This window comes from Hyla sarda, chromosome 9, assembly GCF_029499605.1.
Source record: "Hyla sarda isolate aHylSar1 chromosome 9, aHylSar1.hap1, whole genome shotgun sequence".
NCBI lineage: Eukaryota > Metazoa > Chordata > Amphibia > Anura > Hylidae > Hyla > Hyla sarda.
This window is the reverse complement of record NC_079197.1, coordinates 134,177,244-134,199,118: the sequence shown is the minus strand read 5'-3', so window position 1 is coordinate 134,199,118 and position 21,875 is coordinate 134,177,244. Positions and strand designations below refer to the sequence as shown.

The 21,875-nt window shown below is 44.1% G+C and overlaps 1 protein-coding gene across 2 annotated transcripts in view; it reads right to left on the bottom strand.

Annotated features, from left to right (window-relative positions):
• The window catches only part of LOC130292049 (cytochrome P450 2G1-like), a 51,944-nt gene that overhangs the window by 19,384 nt on the left and 10,685 nt on the right, over positions 1–21,875 (bottom strand). The window contains exons 1-4 of one of the 2 annotated variants that reach the window (XM_056541494.1): positions 13,043–13,263; positions 7,585–7,747; positions 4,316–4,465; positions 191–351 (exon numbers count right to left, since the gene is read on the bottom strand). In XM_056541494.1, coding sequence (XP_056397469.1) covers positions 191–351; positions 4,316–4,465; positions 7,585–7,747; positions 13,043–13,222 — 654 coding nt within the window. In that variant the 5' untranslated portion in view covers positions 13,223–13,263. Of the gene's footprint in view, positions 1–190; positions 352–4,315; positions 4,466–7,584; positions 7,748–13,042; positions 13,264–21,875 lie in introns of those variants that run through there. The other variant, XM_056541496.1, reaches the window with a different exon arrangement.

Genomic DNA, 21,875 nt, shown 5'->3' with positions numbered 1-21,875 from the left:
TTGTTTTATTTTTATATTACCAACTGTATATCAGGAGATGGACATTTGTGTCTGGACGTGTGTAATATACACCAGATAGTTTATCTTCAGACATCTGGGCTGAAGTTGTCAGAGGTAATGATATCCTTTCATTTTGGTCATGTAATTCAGTTTGCACCCACATACATTACAGACATTTTGTAATATTTACCAGCCCTGAACGGGAGTTGAACAGCTGGGTAACATCGTTAACGTTTGACAAGAGGGTCAAGATTCTTTGGTCTTCGTAGTCAAATCTTTCACCAAACACAACGGAACAAATGACATTGGAAACAGCCAATCGCAATATATGTGTTGGGTTAATTGGAGTATCTGTTAGTAAATATATAGAGGTGGTCAGTCATTATAGAGTGTACTATACAGTATTCTATAGACCTTGAGAAAATCGTAATATACATATCACATTTAAGGGGTACTCCACTGTTCAGCGTTTGGAACAAACTGTTCCGAACGCTGGAGCCAGAACCGGGAGCTCGTTACGTCATAGCCCAACCCCCTCATGATGTCACACCCCGCCCTCTCAATGCAAGTCTATGGGAGGGGGCGTGACGGGGCTATGACGTCACGGGGCTATGTTCCAAATGCTGAGCAGCAGAGTACCCCATTAAAGGTGAACTCCAGTACATACCTTCTTATCCCCTATCCAAAGGACAGGAGATAAGTGTCTGATCGCAGGGATCAATCCACTGATCCGCTGGTCTGATCAGCAGTTGGACTCCTGCGATCTCCTGCCCAGCACCTCGGCTCTCCACCAGTAGTTATTATGTAAGAATATAGGGGGAGATTTATCAAAACCTGTGTAAGGGAAAAGTTGCCCAGTTGCCCATAGCAACCAATCAGATCACTTCTTTCATTTTGCAGAGGCCTTGCTAAAAATGAAAGAAGCGAGCTGATTGGTTGCTATGGGCAACTGGGCAACTTTTCCTCTGGACAGGTTTTAATAAATTTCCCCCATAATCTTCTAAGACGAAAGCATCATGAGGCATAAAGGTATCATGGGTCAATAAGCCTTCCCCTGGAAGTTACCTGAGAGGCCATGAGGAGCCACAGAGGTCCTGTCAGATGCAGCAATATGACTGTAAGGTAACTACCTATATACAAGGGTCCTATGATTACACCTTCTTCTTCTCTTTCCCATTAGAGGCCTCACATGTATCTGGTAGCAAACTACCGTATTTTTCGTCCTATAGGACGCACCGGCGTATAAGACGCTGTCCGGGCATGCTGGGAGTTGTAGTTTTGCAACATCTGGAGGTCCGCAGATTGAAGACCACTGCAGGAGGAGGTAATACTCACGTGTCCCCGCCGATCCGGACCCGTCATCGCTGCCCTGGATGTCGCTCCATCGCTGTCGCCGTGTCCCCGTCGCTCTGGAACGTCTCTGCTGCCGGCCGGGTATCCTCGCTCTCCGTCGCCGCCATGACATCGTTACGCACGCCAACGCACGTACGCGACAACGTGATGACGAGGAAGGAGAGCGCCGGCTATACAGGGGATCCCTGAACGGAGAAGACACCGAGGAGGCAGGTAAAGTCCCTCCCGGTGTCCTGTAAGCACTAACCCAGCTATTCAGGCGGACTGTTCGGGACCACCGCTGTGAAATCGCGCCGGTCCCGAACAGCCCGACTGAACTGCCGGGTTAGTGTCACTTTCCCTTCAGACGCGGCGGTCAGCTTTGATCGCCGCGTCTGAAGGGTTAATACAGGGCATCACCGCGATCGGTGATGTGCTGTATTAGCCGCGGGTCCCGGCCGTTGATGGTCGCAGGGACCGCCGCGATAGGTGTGTATTCGCCGTATAAGACGCACCGACTTTTTCCCCCCAGTTTTGGGGAAGAAAAAGTGCGTCTTATACGGCGAAAAATACGGTAGTTCTCATTTGATTGTGATCATTCTACAATGTGGATGAAAATTAAACCAATTAGGATGTATTGTGAAAGATCTTTTCAAATTTCCAGTTTAAGATTATAGGTTCTAGAATCTGGAAAATCCTCCCTTCTACTGCAGAGAACGGGGCGTGTTCTGTGCATATTAATGCAGACATATATTGCATATAGCATAGTCTTATCTTTCACAATCTAATTGACATAATAAAAATATATCCACAAGGAAACTTATTTATGTATTCCTCCAAATTAAGTTCGCCATAGAAGCCATAAAAGATAAATATGGTATTGTACCTAAAGACGTACACCAGATATTTCCTCCAAATTTAGTACCACAGATTTTATATCTGTACTTAGATATGTCCTTCATACAAGTCACCTCCATTCAATATATCCAGAAATTAGATATTGGCCTATCCTTTATATTATTTGTGTAACTACATATGATATAATGACTAACCATTGTTGTAAAACTGATTCCATTTTCTGTAATGTGTGGTTTTACTACTAAAAGAAGCTTTTAATGCTTCATTAAAGGGGTACTCCAGGGAAGTTGAGAAACATAAAAATGCTCCAAAGCCACCACAATACCTGTTTTGTGTCCTCTGTAGTTATGCATGTGGTTTTTGCAGCTCTTTTGGCCCCTGAGGTCTCCTAAATACTTTTTCCTTGTTTGCAGCACAGACTACAACTCCCAGAAGTCAGTGCAGCTCTGTGTAATGGCTGCCAGCCAACTACTTTCACTATCTGTGTGCATGTTCACACTGCAATTCACACACTGTACATGTCTTTTCTTTCAGACTATCCTTCCCCCAGCAATAAATCATGCTGTGCTCTGAATGGCAGAAGTCAGTGATTAGATTTCCAGCAGACTATGTGCTCAGTTGCGACTGAGAATCACTGCTCTTCTCTCACAGCTCACAAGCTCCTCACACAGGGAGGGGAGGTGTGTCTGTACATCCAGAGCTGTAGACCAGACAGAAATCAGGTTATGGTGACTTTAAGGGAAGGGGCTAGGTCTTACTGAGGAGACATAGCGGATCTAAAAATTACATTTTTCTCTCACTTGCTGCATGTAAGTGACAGCTGAAAGAGGCAAACTGCTCTATATAGCTAACGAATTATATTTAGACAAATACATAGGTTGGTGAGAGGGAAAGGATGGGTTATGGGTTTAGTTCCCCGGAGTACCCCTTTAATGTTCTACAGATGTCCCTATCTCTTTAAGAATTAATACCATGTAGATGTAAGTTACTAGCTTATAATTCTTACTAATATATATATATGATCGTATTGATTGGTGAATCATATACATTTAATCATTGTGTTTATATACCCATGTATGTTTAATAATCATAACCAATAAATCTGCATATTTTAAAATACCTTTGATTGTTTTATGATGTTGCAAAAATACCGCCAAGCGCTTATCAATGAACTAAACAATTCTGAGACATGAATTGCGTGGTTTATATTTTGGCAATTCATCAGGTCACATATTTTGCATTTTTGGTGACCATAGGTCATAGATCATATTGGCATCATGACCTAGTGCCATTAGCAGCAAAATTTATGGGCTTCCCATATTTAGAGGTCCCATAGCGGCGAAATAACTGGGGAACAGTAATAAAGGTCCCTTGCCATAATAATTGTGACAATGGGCAGGAGATTGCGGGGGGTCCCTGCAATCGGACCCACTGCGATCAGACACGTATCTCCTGTTCTGTGGATAGGGGATAAAAACGTATGTATTGGAGTTTCCAGGGAAAATAAATTGATGGCCTATTCTCAGGATAGGCCATCCATTATTGATCATCAATGTGCCAAAAACCAGCCCATGCCGATAAGCTGTTCAGACAAGACCTGATATATACAATGAACTTTGCTAGAAACCTCTGCTCTATACATTCTGTGGTGGCCATGCCGTGTTACTACAGCTCAGCCCCCATTAAAATAAATGAGACTTGAGCTGCAGTAACACGGCACAGCCACTACACAATATACAGTGCTGGTGCTTTCCGCTCCTTACAACGCGAACATCTGGGTGCCGAGACCGAATAGTTAGGGTGTTTTGGGTGTTGGAAACTCGCCAATCAGATATTGATGGCCTATCCTAAGGACAAGCCATCAATCACTTTTACTGTACCTGGAAAAACCCTTTAACATTGGCTGTACTCATTGATTTTAGAGGATCAACCACTGATCTGATGTGTGCCAGGTGAGCCTATCAGTCTCCCAGTAACATATTTTGGGGAAAGAAGAATCGGACATGTTGGTATTTCACATGGAATTAAACATTCTAATCCTTTGTTCTTCCTATGTTCATGGGTAGTTATGGTATAAAAAGTAGTAGTTATGGTATAAAACAAATATTTTTGGAATTAACCCCACCTTTGTCCTTCATAAATTTCTCGCCGAGACACTGGGCTTCTTCTTGGATTCTTTCTTCAATGCTCCTCTTTCCCATTCCAAAATTTCTCAAAGTTGCCAGAGAGAATCGACGAATAATTTTCCACCTTTCTCCATTGCTTGCAATGACCCCTGTAAGTTCAAGTGTAGAGGTCATGAGTTTGTCCAGAATTAGAAAAACATGGGTGCTTTATATGAAAAACAGTGCCACTATTGTCATCAGGTTGTTTGTTGCATAGCATCTCAGTACATATCACGTCAAGGCAGCTGAACAGCAATACCAGACACAATCCAAGGTGTGGAGCGATTTTTGGAGGAAAATAACTTCTTACAAAAGTCCAAATTAGGATTATATACGAAGCTAAAGCACAGTTCAGTCACATAATAACCCTTGTTTTACCCCCCCCCCCCCCCCCCAGACTACCCACATGAGCGTACTGTTGTGAACACATATAATGCCATACCTTTGGCTGCACTTCTGGCTGCTTTATCTGTGCGAAAATCATGTTTGGATGCCGGTCAGCAACAGTCGGGTAGCTGAAAACTCCGTGCACCTGTGCTGTGCTAGTGCTCACTCTGGTAAGTCACGCCAGGCCGCCGAGGACCGCTGTTTCTCTGGCAGCGGTCCAAGCGGTGATGTAGGAAGGATAGGCCTGGCAGTGAGGGGGGGGGGGGGGCTTGCAAAGCCCAGCCACCCCTATCCTCCCTATGTCACCACTTGCACCGCTGCCAGAGAGGCAGTGGTCCTCAGCGGCCTGGCGTGACTTACCAGAGTGAGCGCTCACTTCCTGCCTCTAGCACAGCGCAGGCGCACAGAGGTTTTAGCTGGCAAGAGCCAGCGCTCACGGAATAAACGAGTGCGAGCTCTGGTAAGTCACGCCGGGCCATGTGCGCGTCCAGGATGTCATGGGCGCATGTGCTGAGGACCTCTTTCTCTCTGGCAGCCGTCCAAGCGGTGACGTAGGGAGGATAGGCAGCCAGAATCGCAGCCATGGTGTGGCTGCTTAACATGTGTTCAGAACAGTAAGCTCATGTGGGAAATCAGGGGGGTAAAACTCTGGTGACAGTTGTGCTTTAATCTCTATATTATGGCCTATATTGGGTAGCGTTGCTCGCGAATTCGCGAATATTCGCGAATATAGCACTATAAATTCGCAATTACGAATATTCTTTTTTTTTTTTTTTCACAGTACACATCACAGTGATCATCCCTCTCTGCTTCCAGCTTGTATGGTGTAAAGAAGGCTCTAATACTACTGTGTGAGACTGGCGTACGAATTTTCGCATATGCTAATGCAAATTTACACTTATGCTAATCTTTGTATATGCAAATTTTCAAATATGTGAATTTTCACATATGCAAAAATAAAACGCGAATATTACAAATATGCGAATTTAGCGAATATATGATTAATATTCGTCCATATATTAGTGAAATATTGCGAATTCGAATATGGCCTGTGCCGCTCAACACTAATATTGGGCATGTTAGGGTGGGTACACACAATGGAATTTCTGTCGATGGGATTCTGCTGCACAGTAAAGTACTTTCCACCACTAAAACTCCGCTTTTAAAAGAATCAGCTTGTTCAATCTTTTTGGTGTGAATACTGTGCAAAATACATTGCCGTCTATATTTCCAGACAGAGATTTCCTAGTTCGAACACGGCCTTATAGGAGCTAGAACTAGAAGGGTTAAAGGGGTTTGTTATTAGATTTTGCAGCCTTCACATTTATACTGTGTTTTTAATTCTTAACTATTATTTAGATCTCTGCTTGCTGTACCAAACTGATATGACACAAAAAATCTCTGATACACTTAAAGGGGTACTCTGCTGCTCAGCGTTTGGAACAAACTGTTCCGAACGCTGGAGCCGGCGTCAGGAGCTTGTGACGTCATAGCCCTGCCCCTTCATGACGTAATGCCCCGCCCCCTCAATGCAAGTCTATGGGAGGGGGCGTGACGGCTTGCATTGAGGAGGTGGGGCGTGACATCATGAGGGGCGGGCTATGACATCACAAGCTCCCGGCGCCGGCTCCAGCATTCAGAACTGTTTGTTCAAAACGCTGAGCAGTGGAGTACCCATTAAGAACATGTTCTGATGACAGAATTTCCAAGTGGAATCCAGAGGAAAAATTCAACTCAGAAATTCCTTTGCAGCAGAATCCTATTGTTTTCAATGAGATTCTGCTGCATTATGCACAAAGCGGAATTTCCAATGCGGAAACATCTTTGGCGAAATCCACTTGGAAATGCATTGCCATCCTTGGAAACAGTGGTTTGCCAAGTGTGTTTTCCAGGCCAGGAATTGTTTGTAGCTTTTGAATGTTACAAGAATGTTTCCATCCACCGTCTGCAAGCAGTGATTTTAAAAACAGGGCTAACTTTTTTAAAATTTTAGGTGGAAGAGTCATAAATCTTCGAAACTGATATGTATGTTGTATGTAAAAATATACTTTTACAGCATTAGGCATGAAAATAATTATCTCCTAATTATCAAATATTAAACATATATTATATGTATGGGGTTTCTGTCCGTTCAACATATACGTTTTATAGGGGGAAAAAAACGGATACTACTGCATGCCATACAGCATAATCCATTTCCGATTGACTTACATTATTAAAGGGGTTATCCAGGAAAAAACTTTTTTTTATATATCAACTGGCTCCAGAAAGTTAAACAGATTTGTAAATTACTTCTATAAAAAAAATCTTCATCCTTTCAGTACTTATGAGCTTCTGAAGTTGAGTTGTTCCTTTCTGTCTAAGTGCTCTCTGATGACTCGTGTCTCGGGAACTGCCCAGTTTAGAAGCATATCCCCATAGTAAACGTATTCTACTCTGTGCAGTTCCCGAGACAAGCAGAGATGTCAGCAGAGAGCACTGTTGCCAGACAGAAAACAACAACTCAACTTCAGCAGCTGATAATTATTGAAAAGATTAAGATTTTTTAATAGAAGTAGTTTACAAATTTGTTTAACTTTCTGGAGCCAGTTGAGATATATATATATATATATATATATATATATATATATATATATATATATATAAGTTTTTCCTGGAATACCCCTTTAAAAAGAAGTCTTGTAATGTGGTTTATTTTTTTGCATACACAAGAGGGTGGTTAACTACATTTACATGTACTGTAATAGAAACAGTGAAATGGACACAAAAACGCATTGTAAACCCAGTGAACCCAGAAATCAGAGATAATTATCAATTATTGTTATTTCCATTATTGGCTTACCAAAATCCTTAAAAAACAATTCTTCTGCTACTGTGGGTCCCCTATTACTGAAGGCATCGCTGTGGTCCACTAATGCTTCCTTCACTGCGTCGTATCCAATCAGTACTATCCCCCACTGGTTTATTATGTTGAGGGTGTAGACAGATCCATAGGTCTCACCCAGCTAAAGACAGAAAACATAAGTATTTGTACGTATGTAACACTTAGGTTGTTTTCACATATCAGGCTGCGTTCACACGCCGTCCCGTTCATCTACCATAAAAAAAAACGTACTTTAAAAAAAAAAAATGGAAATAATGGATGCAAACGGATGTTATCCCTTTGTATCTATATGGATTTGGTATTCAGTTAATAACCCCCCCACCCCCACCAAAAAAAAAAAAGGGATCAAAAAACGGATTGAAAAAACGAATGCAAACGAATGACATTAAGGGCTCATCTGTTTTCCATAGACTTCAATATTAAATTTACTGTATCCATTTATTTGTGCCGTTTTTTGTGCCATCAAAAAAACGGAAATTAGTGCAGACGGGTACAAACGCATGTAAACCGATTGTAAAAAAAAAAAAAACATTGACATGAATGGGATTTAATAAAAAAAAAAATTTTCATCAGTTTACAGCCTGCAAGAACTAAATCAAATCGGGGATAAAAAAAAATTGGGGACAGATGGCCGTGTGAACGCACCCTTACAGACCAGAGCAAGAATTGTATAAATAATGATGAGGATCTTACACAATGGCCCTCATTTACTAAGAAAATCGGGTTGTAAGTCTATGTTGCTTTCTTACCCGACTGCTTTTTTCCCCTGGTATTTATTATTATGTCGCATCCTTTTTGTCGCACGTGGGTTTTGTTGGTTTTGGTTTCCAACTCCTCTGAGCTGTCGGGAAAAAATCCACAACAATTCAACAAATTCGGGTTGGAAACCTTAATAAATACGTGGGAAAGCTCAGAAATGTGGGGTTACGCCCCTTTTTCGGGTTTGGGAGAATCCACATCGGGTCCGTCGGGAAAAAATGTCGCATAGTGTCGCAGACTGGCGCACGATGTCTGCGACATGGCGCAGACAAAGATGCGACAAAAAAACCCGACAAAAGAGGTCGGGTTTAGAATAGTAAATGAGGGCCAATGTGTTCAAGAAAGCTTTACCCAGCAGTCTTAGGAAATTGAACGTTATAAGATTTAGTACTATTTCTATACAGCAGTGGTCTTCAACCTGCGGACCTCCAGATGTTGCAAAACGACAACTCCCAGCATGTCTGGACAGCCGTTGGCTGTCCGGGCATGCTGGGAGTTGTAGTTTTGCAACATCTGGAGGTCCTCAGGTTGAAGACCACTGCTGTACAGGCCTGTAATGAGTCACATTTCAGGTTTTCCTTTTATTAGCCACAAGCATGTTTTTGGAAGACCCAACACGTCCATGAATTACTTTTAGTTTTTCAATTTTAATAGCACTATGTTATGTTATTTTTCTCCTGCGGGGGTGCTGCAGATACATTAAAGGGGTTATCCAGGGAAAAACTTTTTTTTATGTATCAACTGGCTCCAGAAAGTTAAACAGATTTGTAAATTACTTCTATTAAAAAATCTTAATCCTTTCAGTACTTATGAGCTTCTGAAGTTAAGGTTCTTCTTTTCTGTCTAAGTGCTCTCTGATGACACGTGTCTCGGGAACCGCCCAGTTTAGAAGCAAATCCCCATAGCAAACCTCTTCTAAACTGGGCGTTTTCTTGAGACAGGTGTCATCAGAGAGGACTTAGACAGAAAAGAACAACCTTAACTTCAGAAGCTCATAAGTACTGAAAGGATTAAGATTTTTTAATAGAAGTAATTTACAAATCTGTTTAACTTTCTGGAGCCAGTTGATATATATATATATATATATATATATATATATATATATATATATATATATATGTGTATATATATATATATATATATATATATATATATATATAAATAAATAAAAGTTTTTTCCTGGAATACCCCTTTAAACACTGCTGGGTTCCCCCAGAAATAACAGCTTATTGTTCTACAGTAGGACAACCTGTGGTAACCTTATTGCAAAGGGATCCTTCTAACAGAAAGCAGCACCCTTATGGACAACACCTTTTTGAGAGTTATACTAATATGATAATATCCACTGTATGCATAATTGCATTTACTGTTCCCAATTTCCCCAACAATGACCCTGATTTACTATTGTAAGCCCGACCTGTTTTGTCGGGTTGTGCGCCAGATTCTGGCACATTGCGCCTAAAATACTGTCTGCGCCAGAATTTGCGCCAGAATTTAAAAAATCCTGACTAAGGCTGCATTCACACCTCGATTTCACTGTACGGGTGTCGGATCTGGCAGGGGGAGGGGAAAACTGGGTGCTCCCGTACCCCAGCCGGACCAGCGCTGAAATCCATTTACTTTAATGAGCCGACCGGAGTCAAACGGTGACTCCGATCTGCTCACTTTTGACCTGTATACGGTTTTAGGTCTGGTAACAAAACAGGATACGGGTCACAAATGTGCCGACTGGAGTAACCGTTTGACTCTGGTCGGCTCATTAAAGTAAATGGATTTCAGCGCTGGTCCGGAGCGCACGGCTTACCCTCCCCAGCCGGATACGGCACCCGAACAGTGAAAACGAGGGGTGAATGCAGCCTAACTCTCCATTTTCAAAGGATACAGTCCTCAATGTTCTCTACAGGGATATACTGGAACACGGTGGATAAAATGATAATAATATCGATACTAATGTTTATGGGAGTATGGGTAATAGTATAATGATAATTCTGGGGATAATGCTGACAATGATGGTATATTGTTCAAAAAGAAGTAGAGAGAGTGCTAAGAATATAGCACTCTAAGATATAGCTCCTACGGGTCCTAGTACCATATTTACTAGGGTTTCCACAGAAAATGTAATGGACTTGAGCTGAGGAAAACCCCACAGATCAGAGCATATGTAAAAAAAGGAAAATGTAGGGAAAAGTGCAAAATGTAGGGAAACCTTAGTAAATACCGTTGAAAAAAATTTGTAGGGAATTAAAACCCACAAAGAAAACTACACAACACTCTTAGTAAATCAGGGCCAATAACTATCATCAGAATGTATTATCTGCCTCAGAATTTGGTTTGGGAGTCAGTTCTAGCAACAAACAACCGACATGGACGGTCCATTGCATGACAGACATCAACAGGTCCCGTTGGCTTTGCATGGGGTCCGCCGGGTTTCTTCCTGGCGTTCGCTGTTTTTTCAACTTCAGTCATCAGAATGGACCCACTAAACAAAACTCCCCGGAACGGAGACTGACATCTATGTGAACCCGGCCTTAGACAACATCAATCCCGTCACAGTACAAGAGAGATAGGTGCACAGAGCATGACGAGTAAATACCCGTTAGGTAGATGCAAAGGGAAAATAGGCAGGTATCTGCTCACCTCCTGGAGGTCTAGGCAAATTCTAGTAATCACACAAGTTCACCTTGGCAGGCTGCAGCTCATTCATTAATGCTACATTATATCCAACTTCAATGACAGTAGACGAAGGAAACACCTTTGGACAGAGGAAAACCCATTTTCGAAATCAGATGAATCTTTTTGTCAGGTTATAACAACAACAAAGTAAATTTTTTTACTTTTACGTCTTCTTGTGTATAAATACAGTATATTGTTTAGGGCACTGTATGTTATAACCTGAAGAGAAGAGATCGATACGATCTTGAAAGGAAGATCATTTTTACTTTTATACTTTTTTTATGCAAGTGGAGGGGCAAGATGTGCATAACTAGCTTGCCCCCTGATTGGTGAGCAGTTAAGGGGTTAAGAAATAATACAGGCAAGGTTTTTTAGCCCCCTCCCCTGCCTGTAAAACTTGTTGGTAACTATAGTGGTACGTCCCATGGGTGGGGGGAGGAGTGGACCAATAAGGGGTTTAATAGTTTCCCGGGCTTTCAGGGGCCCTCCCCTGGGTATTTATAGCTGTGGTGCCTCCCTTCCCCCCTCAATCTGCCCAGGACCCGGAGTTTTGCCCTCCCTCCCTCCCTTTTTGTATCTCTGTTTATTGTAAGTCACAGCTTGGCGGTAAGAAGACGGTGAAAGCGGGGTCAACCCGGGGTAGACCTCCACACAGGACAGTGTGGCAGCACCTCTCGGGTTGGTAAGAAGCCAATCGGTGTCTTTGTTACAGTTAAATTGTTATTTATATAAGTAATTTTATAAATAAAGCTGTGGCCGATTCCCACCCACGGAAAAGTTAAATTGTTGTTGTGTCAGTTATTATTTAATTAATTATTGTAGTAAGGGGGAGGGGTAGTTATAGCCTGCTAGGAGCTAATTGGGTCTCAACAGTCTTGTAAACACTGTCAGATGGGTAACAGGATGACAACATCAAACAGTTGATGTGTTAACAAAAACTTTTACATTCTGATTTTTTTCCTGAGCTCAAGTGTCAAGGAGGTGGGGGGGGGGGGGGGGGGGGGACTGCATAGGTTGCTCAACATAACATGGAATTGGGAGACAAGGCTCAACATCCTGTATGTCAATCAATCAGGACAGGCATGGGGACACAGGAGGGAAGCGATGCCTGACACTTAAAGAGGTACTCTGCCCCTAGACATCATATCCTTATAGGGGATAAGATGTCTGATCGCGGGGGGGTCTTGCTGATGGGGACCCCTGCAATCTCGGCTGTGGCACCCCTATCCTATCTGTGTCGGATGGCTGACGATGCAGGGTGGAGGCTCATGACGTCACGGCCATGCCCCGCTCGTGATGTAATGGCCACGCCTCCTCAATGCAAGTCTATAGGAGGTGGCGTGAAGGCTGTCACTCCCCCTCCCATAGACTTGCATTGAGGGGGCGGGCTGTGATGTCACGAGCCTCTGGCGCTCCGCCGCTGCACCCGACACTCTTAACGAATGCCGGGTGCAGCAGGGAGATAGCGGGGCTCCCCAGCAGAGGGACCCCCGCAATCAGACACCTTATCCCCTATCCTTTGGATAGTGGATAAGATGTCTAGGGGCGGAGTACCCCTCTTAGCAACTTGGTCCCAACTCCTAAATGCTTGAACTCAGGGAGAAAATCATCATTTTATAAGTTGTGGAAAATCCATGAACTCTAATAAAGGTATGTTTGATATAGTCATCCTGTCCCCTATCTGACCGTGTCTCCAGCTCATATCATATATAAGACCAGACACTGGTGAGCAGCTTCTGTTATCAGCCATGTTTCCTCTGTCTACCCGCAGGACAGGACATATTATTCTTGTTTGTCAGAATAGTATAGGTTGCCGTTTATCGCAGTCTATTTAAGCCAAAAGAGCAACAAACACAAAATATCCCACAATACTGGATGAATTACACTCGTGGGAGCTATTTCTACACCAGATCTATAGTGGGAATTGTTATCAAACCGATGTCCTAATAAGGGTACGATCACAATATAAGTACAGTATACATACCTGAACTAGAGACTGAGGTAGCTCTGAGATACTGATATTGAAAACATTCCCCAGGAGGGGGAGAGGTGTAGGACCTGGGGGAAAATTCATCTGTTTGACCATTCTCCACCATTTTACAAGATAAATTAGGAGAGTAATCCCAGCAGCCAGGAGAAGCGTCCCTGTAATATTCAGAGCCATCCTGCACCCCAGAGATTGCAGCTCTGTCTGAACAATGTCCTTCTGTGTTTGTGAATGGTCGGAGACAGGGAAGGCAATCCAACACGTGACCAGAGAGAACAGGCTGGGTGTATTCACAGTGTAGAGTTACAGTTGTATTGGAAATGCTTGAATAATTAACCCCTTAAATGGGTTATCCAGGATTAGAAAAACAAAGCTGATTTCTTCCAAAAACAGCTCCACCCCTGTCGTCAGGTTTATTTGTGGTATTGCAGCTCAGTTTCAGAAGTGAATAAAGCCAAGTTGTAATACTACACACAACCTGAAGACAGGTGTGGTGCTGTTTTTTTTTGGGAGCAATTAGCTCAGTTTTTCTATCCCCAAATAACGCCTTTAGGACGCAGCGATTTTTCATATTTGTGTTTTTATTGTTTCCTCCTCACCTTTTAATAGTCATAAGTCTTTCAATTTTCCACCTACAGACCTATATTAGGATTATCTTATGCAATATCAATTATACTTTGTAATGACAACACTAATTTTACCACAAAATCTGCAGAGCCCTCAAATATTATTTCTGGGATGAATTTGAAAAAAATAAATAAAAAACTCCCCCCGCAATTTTCCATCTTGTGGGGGGGTTATTTCAGTGCACTTTATGGTTAAAATGTTATCTTTATTCTGTGGGTCCACAGAAATACATTATAAATGTAATAGTTATTCATTTATATAGGTTTTGATTTATTTTACTACTTTAAAAAAAAATTGACTTTTTGTAAGAAAATGAGTATGATTAAAATTGTCCTTGTCTGCCCCTATAACAATTTTATATTTCCATATACGGGGCTATTTGAGGGCTCATTGTTTGCACTATGATCTGTAGTTTTTATCAGTTCCATTTTTGTTTTGAGTGGACTTTTTGATTGCTATCTATTCTTTTTTTTCTTGTATATAAAGTGATCAAAAATGAGCTATTCTGGACTTTGATATTTTTTTCACATCTACACCATTGACCGTGTGGTTTCATTAACGTTTTATTGTAATAGCTAGGACATTTCCACATGTGGTGCTACCAAATATGGTTATGTTTATTTCTATTTTTCTATTATTTATTTGAAGAATTTGAAAAGCAGGGTGAGGGTGTTTTCTAGAACTAATTCTTACTGTGTTCACATTGTGATATAAATGAAATGTTAAAGGGGTTCTCCACCCCTAAACATCTTATCCCCTATTCAGCAGCGGGACCCCCACGATCTTGGCTGTGGCATCCCAGACATCGGGCGCAAAGAGCAAACTTTGCTCCGTGACGGATGACTGGCGATGCGGGACGGAGGCTCGTGATGTCACGGCCATGCCCCGTCCCATAGACTTGCATTGAGGGGGCGTGACCATGATGTCACGAGCGGGGCACGGCCGTGATGTCACAAACCTTCGGCACTGCACCCGATGCTCTAAACGTATCCAGGTGCAGCAGGGATATTGTCTGATTGCGGGGGTCCCCAGCGGCAGGACCCCCGCAATCAGACATCTTATCCCTATACTTTGGATAGGGGATAAGACATCTAGGGGCGGAGTACCCCTTTAACCTTTTTCAATTAGTGATATTATGGAGATGCCAATTATTTTATATAGTGAGTTGTTTTTTTCACATAATATTGACTTTGCACTATAAAATCACTTAAAAATATAATTTAATTTAGTCTGAGAGCCAAAACTTTTTTAACTTGAAATTTTTGTTAATTTTGTGGATAAAAATAAACGTTCAACAGTTGGTCAAAATATTATTTATATTTTTATGTGTATTGTTTGTTATACATGTGGTGGCCCAGTAAAGGAGTTGCACCCCTGTACCCTAGCTGCCCTGTCCAGCAGAATCCATACAGTGACCCCTGGCCCCTCCCTGCACTTGTGTTCTAACTATTCCCTTAAATGCCTATGTTATGCAGTATGATGTACATAAAATGTGTTATAGCTTTAAGACCTGTTGTCATGTGATTGTAACCAAGTGAGGTATCAGTGACCATGTGACCTGAGGGTGACCTATGGGACCCCTCCTAGTCTCCCTCACATAAGCCCTGGGTGGAGCTAGCTCTTAGCTCTTAGCGTTCTGCTCTTAGTTCCTGCTTAGCTGAGTTGCAGCGAGGTCAAGTCCTAGGTGTGTGTCTGGAGTGTGTGTCTGGTAAGCTACAGAAGGGGTGAAGTCAGTCATAGTCTGTCATAGTCAAGTCAGTCCAAGTCATCCTGTCTCAAGTCAGCGTCCTGGGGGGCACCTGTTAACATTGGGGCAATTATCTACCTCTAGGTGGGCACACCTGTCTACACTAGGGACAACTATCTACCTCCTGGGGTCATCTATCTAAACTAAAGGGAACTATCTACTTCCAGGGTTAATGATAAGTGAAGGTTAGCTGGAAGAGCTGACCTAATTTGTGGGAGGAGTCTGAGCGTGATTTAAGGCAGAGGCCCTGACTCACGGGTGTCTGCCTCAGCACCGTGCTGCTTCCGGTAGAGCTACGCGGTTTACCCGGTCCTGACGTTTTTGCTTCTGGGAGTCAGGTAAGGGCACCTTCGGGTATGCCTGGTTATGGTTTCCTCATAGCCCGCGGAGGTGCGGGTCACCAACCCAACCGGCGATAAGGTCCTTCATTCTAGGCATACGAGCAGTAACTACGGGGTAGGGTATCACGTGATGCCACTGCCCGCTAGTCACGTGGGCTGCCGAGAGCGGCGCATGCATCGGAGCGCCGCACTGAAGCCCAGAGGTCGGTCGAACAGGCAGCTCGGGCTGCTCGCTGTCACTAGCCACCGCTGCGGTCAGGGAGATACTTGGTCCAGGGGGGGTTTGGGGTTTGCAGGTACAGGGGGGTTTTCAGCAGCGTCCCGTGGTGCCCCCGGCAGCCCAGTTTCACGCCGGGTTAGCAGGACCCTCCCACGGGTATTTACTGGCTGTCACGGGGACACCGCGGGGCAGGCTGGAAAGGCCAGGACGGGGGTCCATGTTTGGGCCTTCTTTTCCCGGGGTCTCTGTCAGCACGTTGTCTCTGGTGTCTCCGGCATTGGCGCATAGTCTTTCTCCTTGAAACCGGGCCTCAGGTCACGCCGGGGGGGGTTTGGGACACTCAGGGAGGCTAATAGGTAGGGGCGGTTGCTACAGGCAACAGTTTCCGGGCTCACCAGTATAGAGCCTAAATAGTCAGGTTTCAGGGTATGGTTACCGGTGTTGCAGGTCACTTTGTTTCGAACGTTAGGTAGCTGAACTATTCCTACTGTCCGTCTGTCAGGAGGGTTCTCAGTTATACACGGATTTATTAATTTAAGTACATGCACCTTTGCAAGTAGTATATTTTGTGAAGACACTGAAAGGTCTAGGTTACTGTGTTCTCTCTGCACACCTGTCATGAAGTCCTCCATGTGTTCAGACCAGGTTATGCTGACGCAGCACTTGTTATGTTATTTCTACAGATCCCGTCTGACTGAACATCTTACAGCCAAATAATCGGGCTAAAGTTTCTAAGTATGTATTGGTATCTAGACTGGATGTAGATGTTATGGTGTTGTAAAAGTAGTGATGGATAGGTACTTTATCTAGTATAATACGATAATTTTTTCCATATTTAGGTTAGGCCTTTTCTTTCCTTCACCGGAATTAGGAAAGTCACGATCCAACTTAAGGTAGCGCACTGTTATGATTGTTTTACGGCGGTTGGGCACAGTTAGGCTATACTAGTTTTCGCTCTCTCTCTTTTAGCAAAGCCTAGCGCACGTCTTGTGGAGTATTATAATTGGGGGGGGGGGGAACGAGATACATGGCAGTTACACATGGGTTAGGGGCATAAATCCGTGGCGTTCAATGCACATAGGTGTTTTAAGTTATACGTGGTTATATGCATCAATAGGCACGGCAGGGTAAGATTCTTGGACATATATCCTGTCACTTTTTGGTACAGGTCGAGGCGGATTGCCGGGTCAATCCTCGGGTCCTCTTTCTGTTATCAATAGTCTTGGATCATCAGTAGAGGCTGATTGCCCGCGGCAGTCCTCGCGCTTCGTTATCTGATGTAGTATCACATATAGTTCACCTGTCTTGTCCTAAGAGCACCTCTCGAGGTGGATTGACTCATCAATCTACGTGCCTCACGGGGGTTTTTTCTCGGGAGCACCGGGTTGTCATCATATCAGGTCAATCCTGATATTCCGGTATTTGTCTTTCAGGAGATGTCGCACGTGTCAGAAAGCATGGACGGGGCCGCTGCCCCTCCTTCCACCGCTCCGCTTTCACCAGCAAGTTGTTCGTCTGGCGGGAATGCAATGACTCTTAGGTCCTGGACCATCCCTAGAATCACGGCTGAACTTCGCCGTCGGGGTATCCCCTTCCCTGCCACGGCAAGGAAAGCCGAGTTATTTAGGATCTTGCATTCCCACGAGGGCAATAGCTCCCACAGTCAAGAAGATTGTGATCCAGTATCCTTAGTACAGATCCATAAGCTTCTTAACTCGTTATCCACCTCGATGCACGAGATGCAGGATAGGCTTACCACTCTGGAGTCCCGTCCTACTGCTATCTCTACAACGGCACCCCCCGAGTCCACCAATCCCTTACCCACAGCTGGAAACTCCGCGGCCGTGAGCACTGGAGGTTCAGGTGTTGGCACGCCACCTGTGACAGCTGCCACTCCAGTTTTTCCATCAGGACCACCGGTCCCGTCCAGCTCGGGAATGGTCTCACCTGTCCTTGATCCCCTGTCTGGGTTAAATTCTTCAGGTACGTCCTCTTCAGCCGTCAGCCTTATCCCGGCACATTTCATACCTGAAGCCATCAGGAGGGACATCCTAGAAGGGAAAGAGGTCAACCTTGCTTCTCTCCTGGTGGCTTCCCAGGACGTCCTTGACAATAGAACCTTCGCCTGCGGAGAGGTCTCGGTTGTTGTCAAGGCTAGGGACCCCAGACTAAACAAAAAATTGAATATCCCTGAGTTTGTTTTGGCATTTGGTCTTTACAGAGATGTGGTGTGTGCTGCTAGTCCTCATAGACGTATTGAATTGGACCAATACCTACACAAACTGGTAGACCTGGGGTACAAATATGGCGGTTTCGCGTTTTATGACTTTCATCGTTCCTTTGCTGCTAAAGCCGCCGCCACGTTATGCCAATTCCAGCAAATCACAAATTGGGCTGTGCTAGATACAGAACTATTTTGCAGGCATTTTGCCGGCCTTAGGGCACCTTTGTGCGCCATATGCCAGTCATCTTCACACGCCACAAATTGGTGCTCTAGTTCAGTAGCCAGTACCTCGACAGCAGATAACGGTACAACCCCCAAATCTCAGTTAGGTGCCTCTTTGGACAAACTAGGCAGGCCAGTTCACTATCTAGGAAATGCGCAGATATGCAATAATTTCAACTACTCCTCTTGCAGGTTTAGTCAGTGCCGCCTGTTGCATGTCTGCAGCATTTGTCACCGCGCCCACCCTAAGAGCCAATGCCCCAAGAAGACAGGACCAGAGGCATGACTAGGCCTGGTAAACACCCTAGTCCTTAGAGAATACCTCCAGGGTCACCCAGATCCTGATCTCGTGGATTTCCTGTGTAATGGTTGTGAGTTAGGTTTTCACACAGGCCTGATTAGTCTTCCTCAGGAAACTTTCGAATGTCGGAATTTACAATCAGCATCGGCGAACCCTGAAGTCGTCACGGAACTCTTAAGGAATGAGGTGATTAAAGGTTTCATTATCGGTCCTTTCCCTAGGGCTCCATATAACCAGTGGAGGGTGAGCCCCATTGGAATTGCTTGCGGAAAGTTCTCTAATAAATTTCGTATGATCTATGATTTGTCCGCCCCCCATTCTTGTAACATTCCTAGCCTCAACTCCTTGATACCGTCGGAAGAATTTGCCATGAAATACACGTCAGTAGACGCAGCTATCCAGCGGATCTTGGACCTTGGCGCTGGCACCTGGTTATCCAAAGCAGACATTACCGATGCGTTCAAATTACTGCCCATCCATCCAGACCTGTGGCAGTGGCACGGTATCAAGTGGGAAGGGCAGTTTTACTTTGCCACCCGCCTCACTTTTGGCTCTAAGAGCAGCCCTTGGCTTTTTGATACCTTTGCTACAGCTGTTGAATGGATTTTGGTTAACCAGTGGTCCTGCACCAACGTTCTTCATTACCTAGATGACTTCCTTTTGTTAGAAAGTCCAGAGGAAGTACCCAAGGACTTACAGACGCTCCTATCAGTGTTTGGCCACCTGAATATCCCAGTAGCTGATAAGAAAGTGGAAGGGCCCTCTACATCAATTACCTTCCTAGGGGTGGTATTGGACACAGTAAGGATGATAGCCAAATTGCCACAGGAAAAGTTAGAACGCATTCGTACAGTTATCCATGGTATGGCTCGGTCCTCGGTCACAAATAGACACCAGTTACTGAGCCTGTTAGGAATGCTTAACTTCGCCATGAGGATCATTCCTCAGGGCAGGGCCTTTATTTCCCGATTACTGTCCTTGTTACCATCGGCCCCAGAAATGGATTCCCCGGTAGTCCTGGGACAAGCGGCAAAAGCTGATCTAGTAATGTGGGACCAGTATCTTGCAGGTTGGAACGGGATTTCTATGTTCATACCTTCAGCCAACGCTTCGTCACCTGTGGTTGTTACGGATGCTGCTGCCTCCGCTGGGTATGCTGCCATTTATGATAACCATTGGTTTTCAGAAGCTTGGCCGCCCGAACTTCTGGCTCTGCCAGAATTCTCTGCCACCTCGGCCTTGTTTGAAATAGTCCCCATAGTCGCAGCAACTCAAACATGGGGGCACTTGTGGCAAGGACACACAGTAGTGTTTCTCACTGACAACATCGCCACACGAGACATTATCCAAAAAGGCAGGTCCAGGTCACTCACCATTATGTCTTTTTTGCGACGGCTGGTCCATACAGCATTAATGAAGCAGTTTCACATAGAGTGCAGGCACATTGAAGGTAGTAAGAATACGGCCGCTGATGCTCTTTCACGCTTTAATTTACAGGTTTTCCGACAGGTCATGCCGCAGGCGGACGAGATAGCCACACCAGCACCTTCTCTCAGCCTTTTGACTCTGGACTAAGAACTCATTTGTCAGGGGCTTTCCAGTTAATCAATAATTCATTAGCCTGCAACACAGCCAGGGCTTACAAGGTTGCCTGGAATACTTTTCTCAAATTTACACATAAATATCCGACCTCTTCTCCCCACGACATCCGCTACATCCTAGCTTTTGTGTCTTTTTGCCACTCTTCCCTTAACTTATCGCACAGTACCATCCGCAGTTATTTAGCAGGGATACAACATTTCCACTCGCTAACTCACCCTAGCCTTCCTTCCATCTTAAGTGCACACCCCATTAAAGCAGCATTAAAAGGTATCCAAAAATCTGAGAAACCCAGGTCGCCATCTAGAGTCCCGGTATCTGCCGCCGATTTTCAGACTTTCAGCAGAATCCTCGATGGGAACCCGTTCGGTGTCTCGGCTAGCTTGGTTATTAAAGCAGCTGTTTATTTGGCTTACTATGGGTTTCTGAGGCCGGGTGAATTTACCAAGACCAATTACAAATCTGACACCTTACAGATTAGACATTTATCAACCGACGGATCCGGTTTCAAGTTACATTTAGGTAGAACCAAAACACAACAGACTAAACAGGTGGTAATCAACATCTACCCCTCCAATAATCCGTGGTTTCCGGTAAAGGTCCTACAACAACTCCTAACTCTACTACACGACAAATCACCTGACTCCCCGCTACTGCCTTTCCCTGTATTACCTCTGTCTGCCAAAGATTTTAATAGACACATACGCATTTTAGCCCTTACCGCCGGATTAAATCCTTCTACAATATCTGGCCATTCTTTCAGGATGGGGGCAGCCTCTTCAGCCTCGAGACACTCCATCCCTGCTCACGTCATTAAGAAACTTGGAAGGTGGAGTTCTTTGTGTTTTCACAGATATATACCCAATCCTAAAAAAGAGATGGCTAAAGCTTTTAGCCAGTTAGCACACGTATAACCTGTACCGTAATAAACATTTATTATTCTCCTATCAGTTGGTATTTTGCCCTCTTCTTTATAGGCTACCTTAATCGGCCATCCGGGCACACCTCTGGCTCTAGGTTTTAGTTACCAGGTTCTCAGCATATTGAGTATGATATACCTCAGGGTATGATATACCTCAGGGGTATGGTTAATAGGTATTTCATAACCATCATACGTATATTAACTTGACCACAATTCAAAGTATCTAAATGCCTCAAGGGTACAAGGTACTGAGATTATGGGGTGAGAATTTTCATGGAAATAAAAAGCTCTTGTGATGGAAGAGAGTATAAACTACAAAGCTCAGAAAAAGCACAAATTCTGTATCCAGTATATATTTGTTTCATTATAATTATACCACAGCTGATCCACTTGTGGACACCTAAATCTGGGATAGAACAGAAATCGTAGAATACAATATATAGGTCGTGGAGCGTATCCCACTGTGCTCGTGCTATGATGCCCAGCCTTGCCTTAGACAAAGGTTAAATTAGGAGGATACCCCAACCAATAAAAATACCAAAATAGAAAAGAACAAAAGTCCCTTAGGCCGGCCTTGTAGTGTTCAATTTGAACCCTGTACTTATTGACTGATCCATGCCACCAATG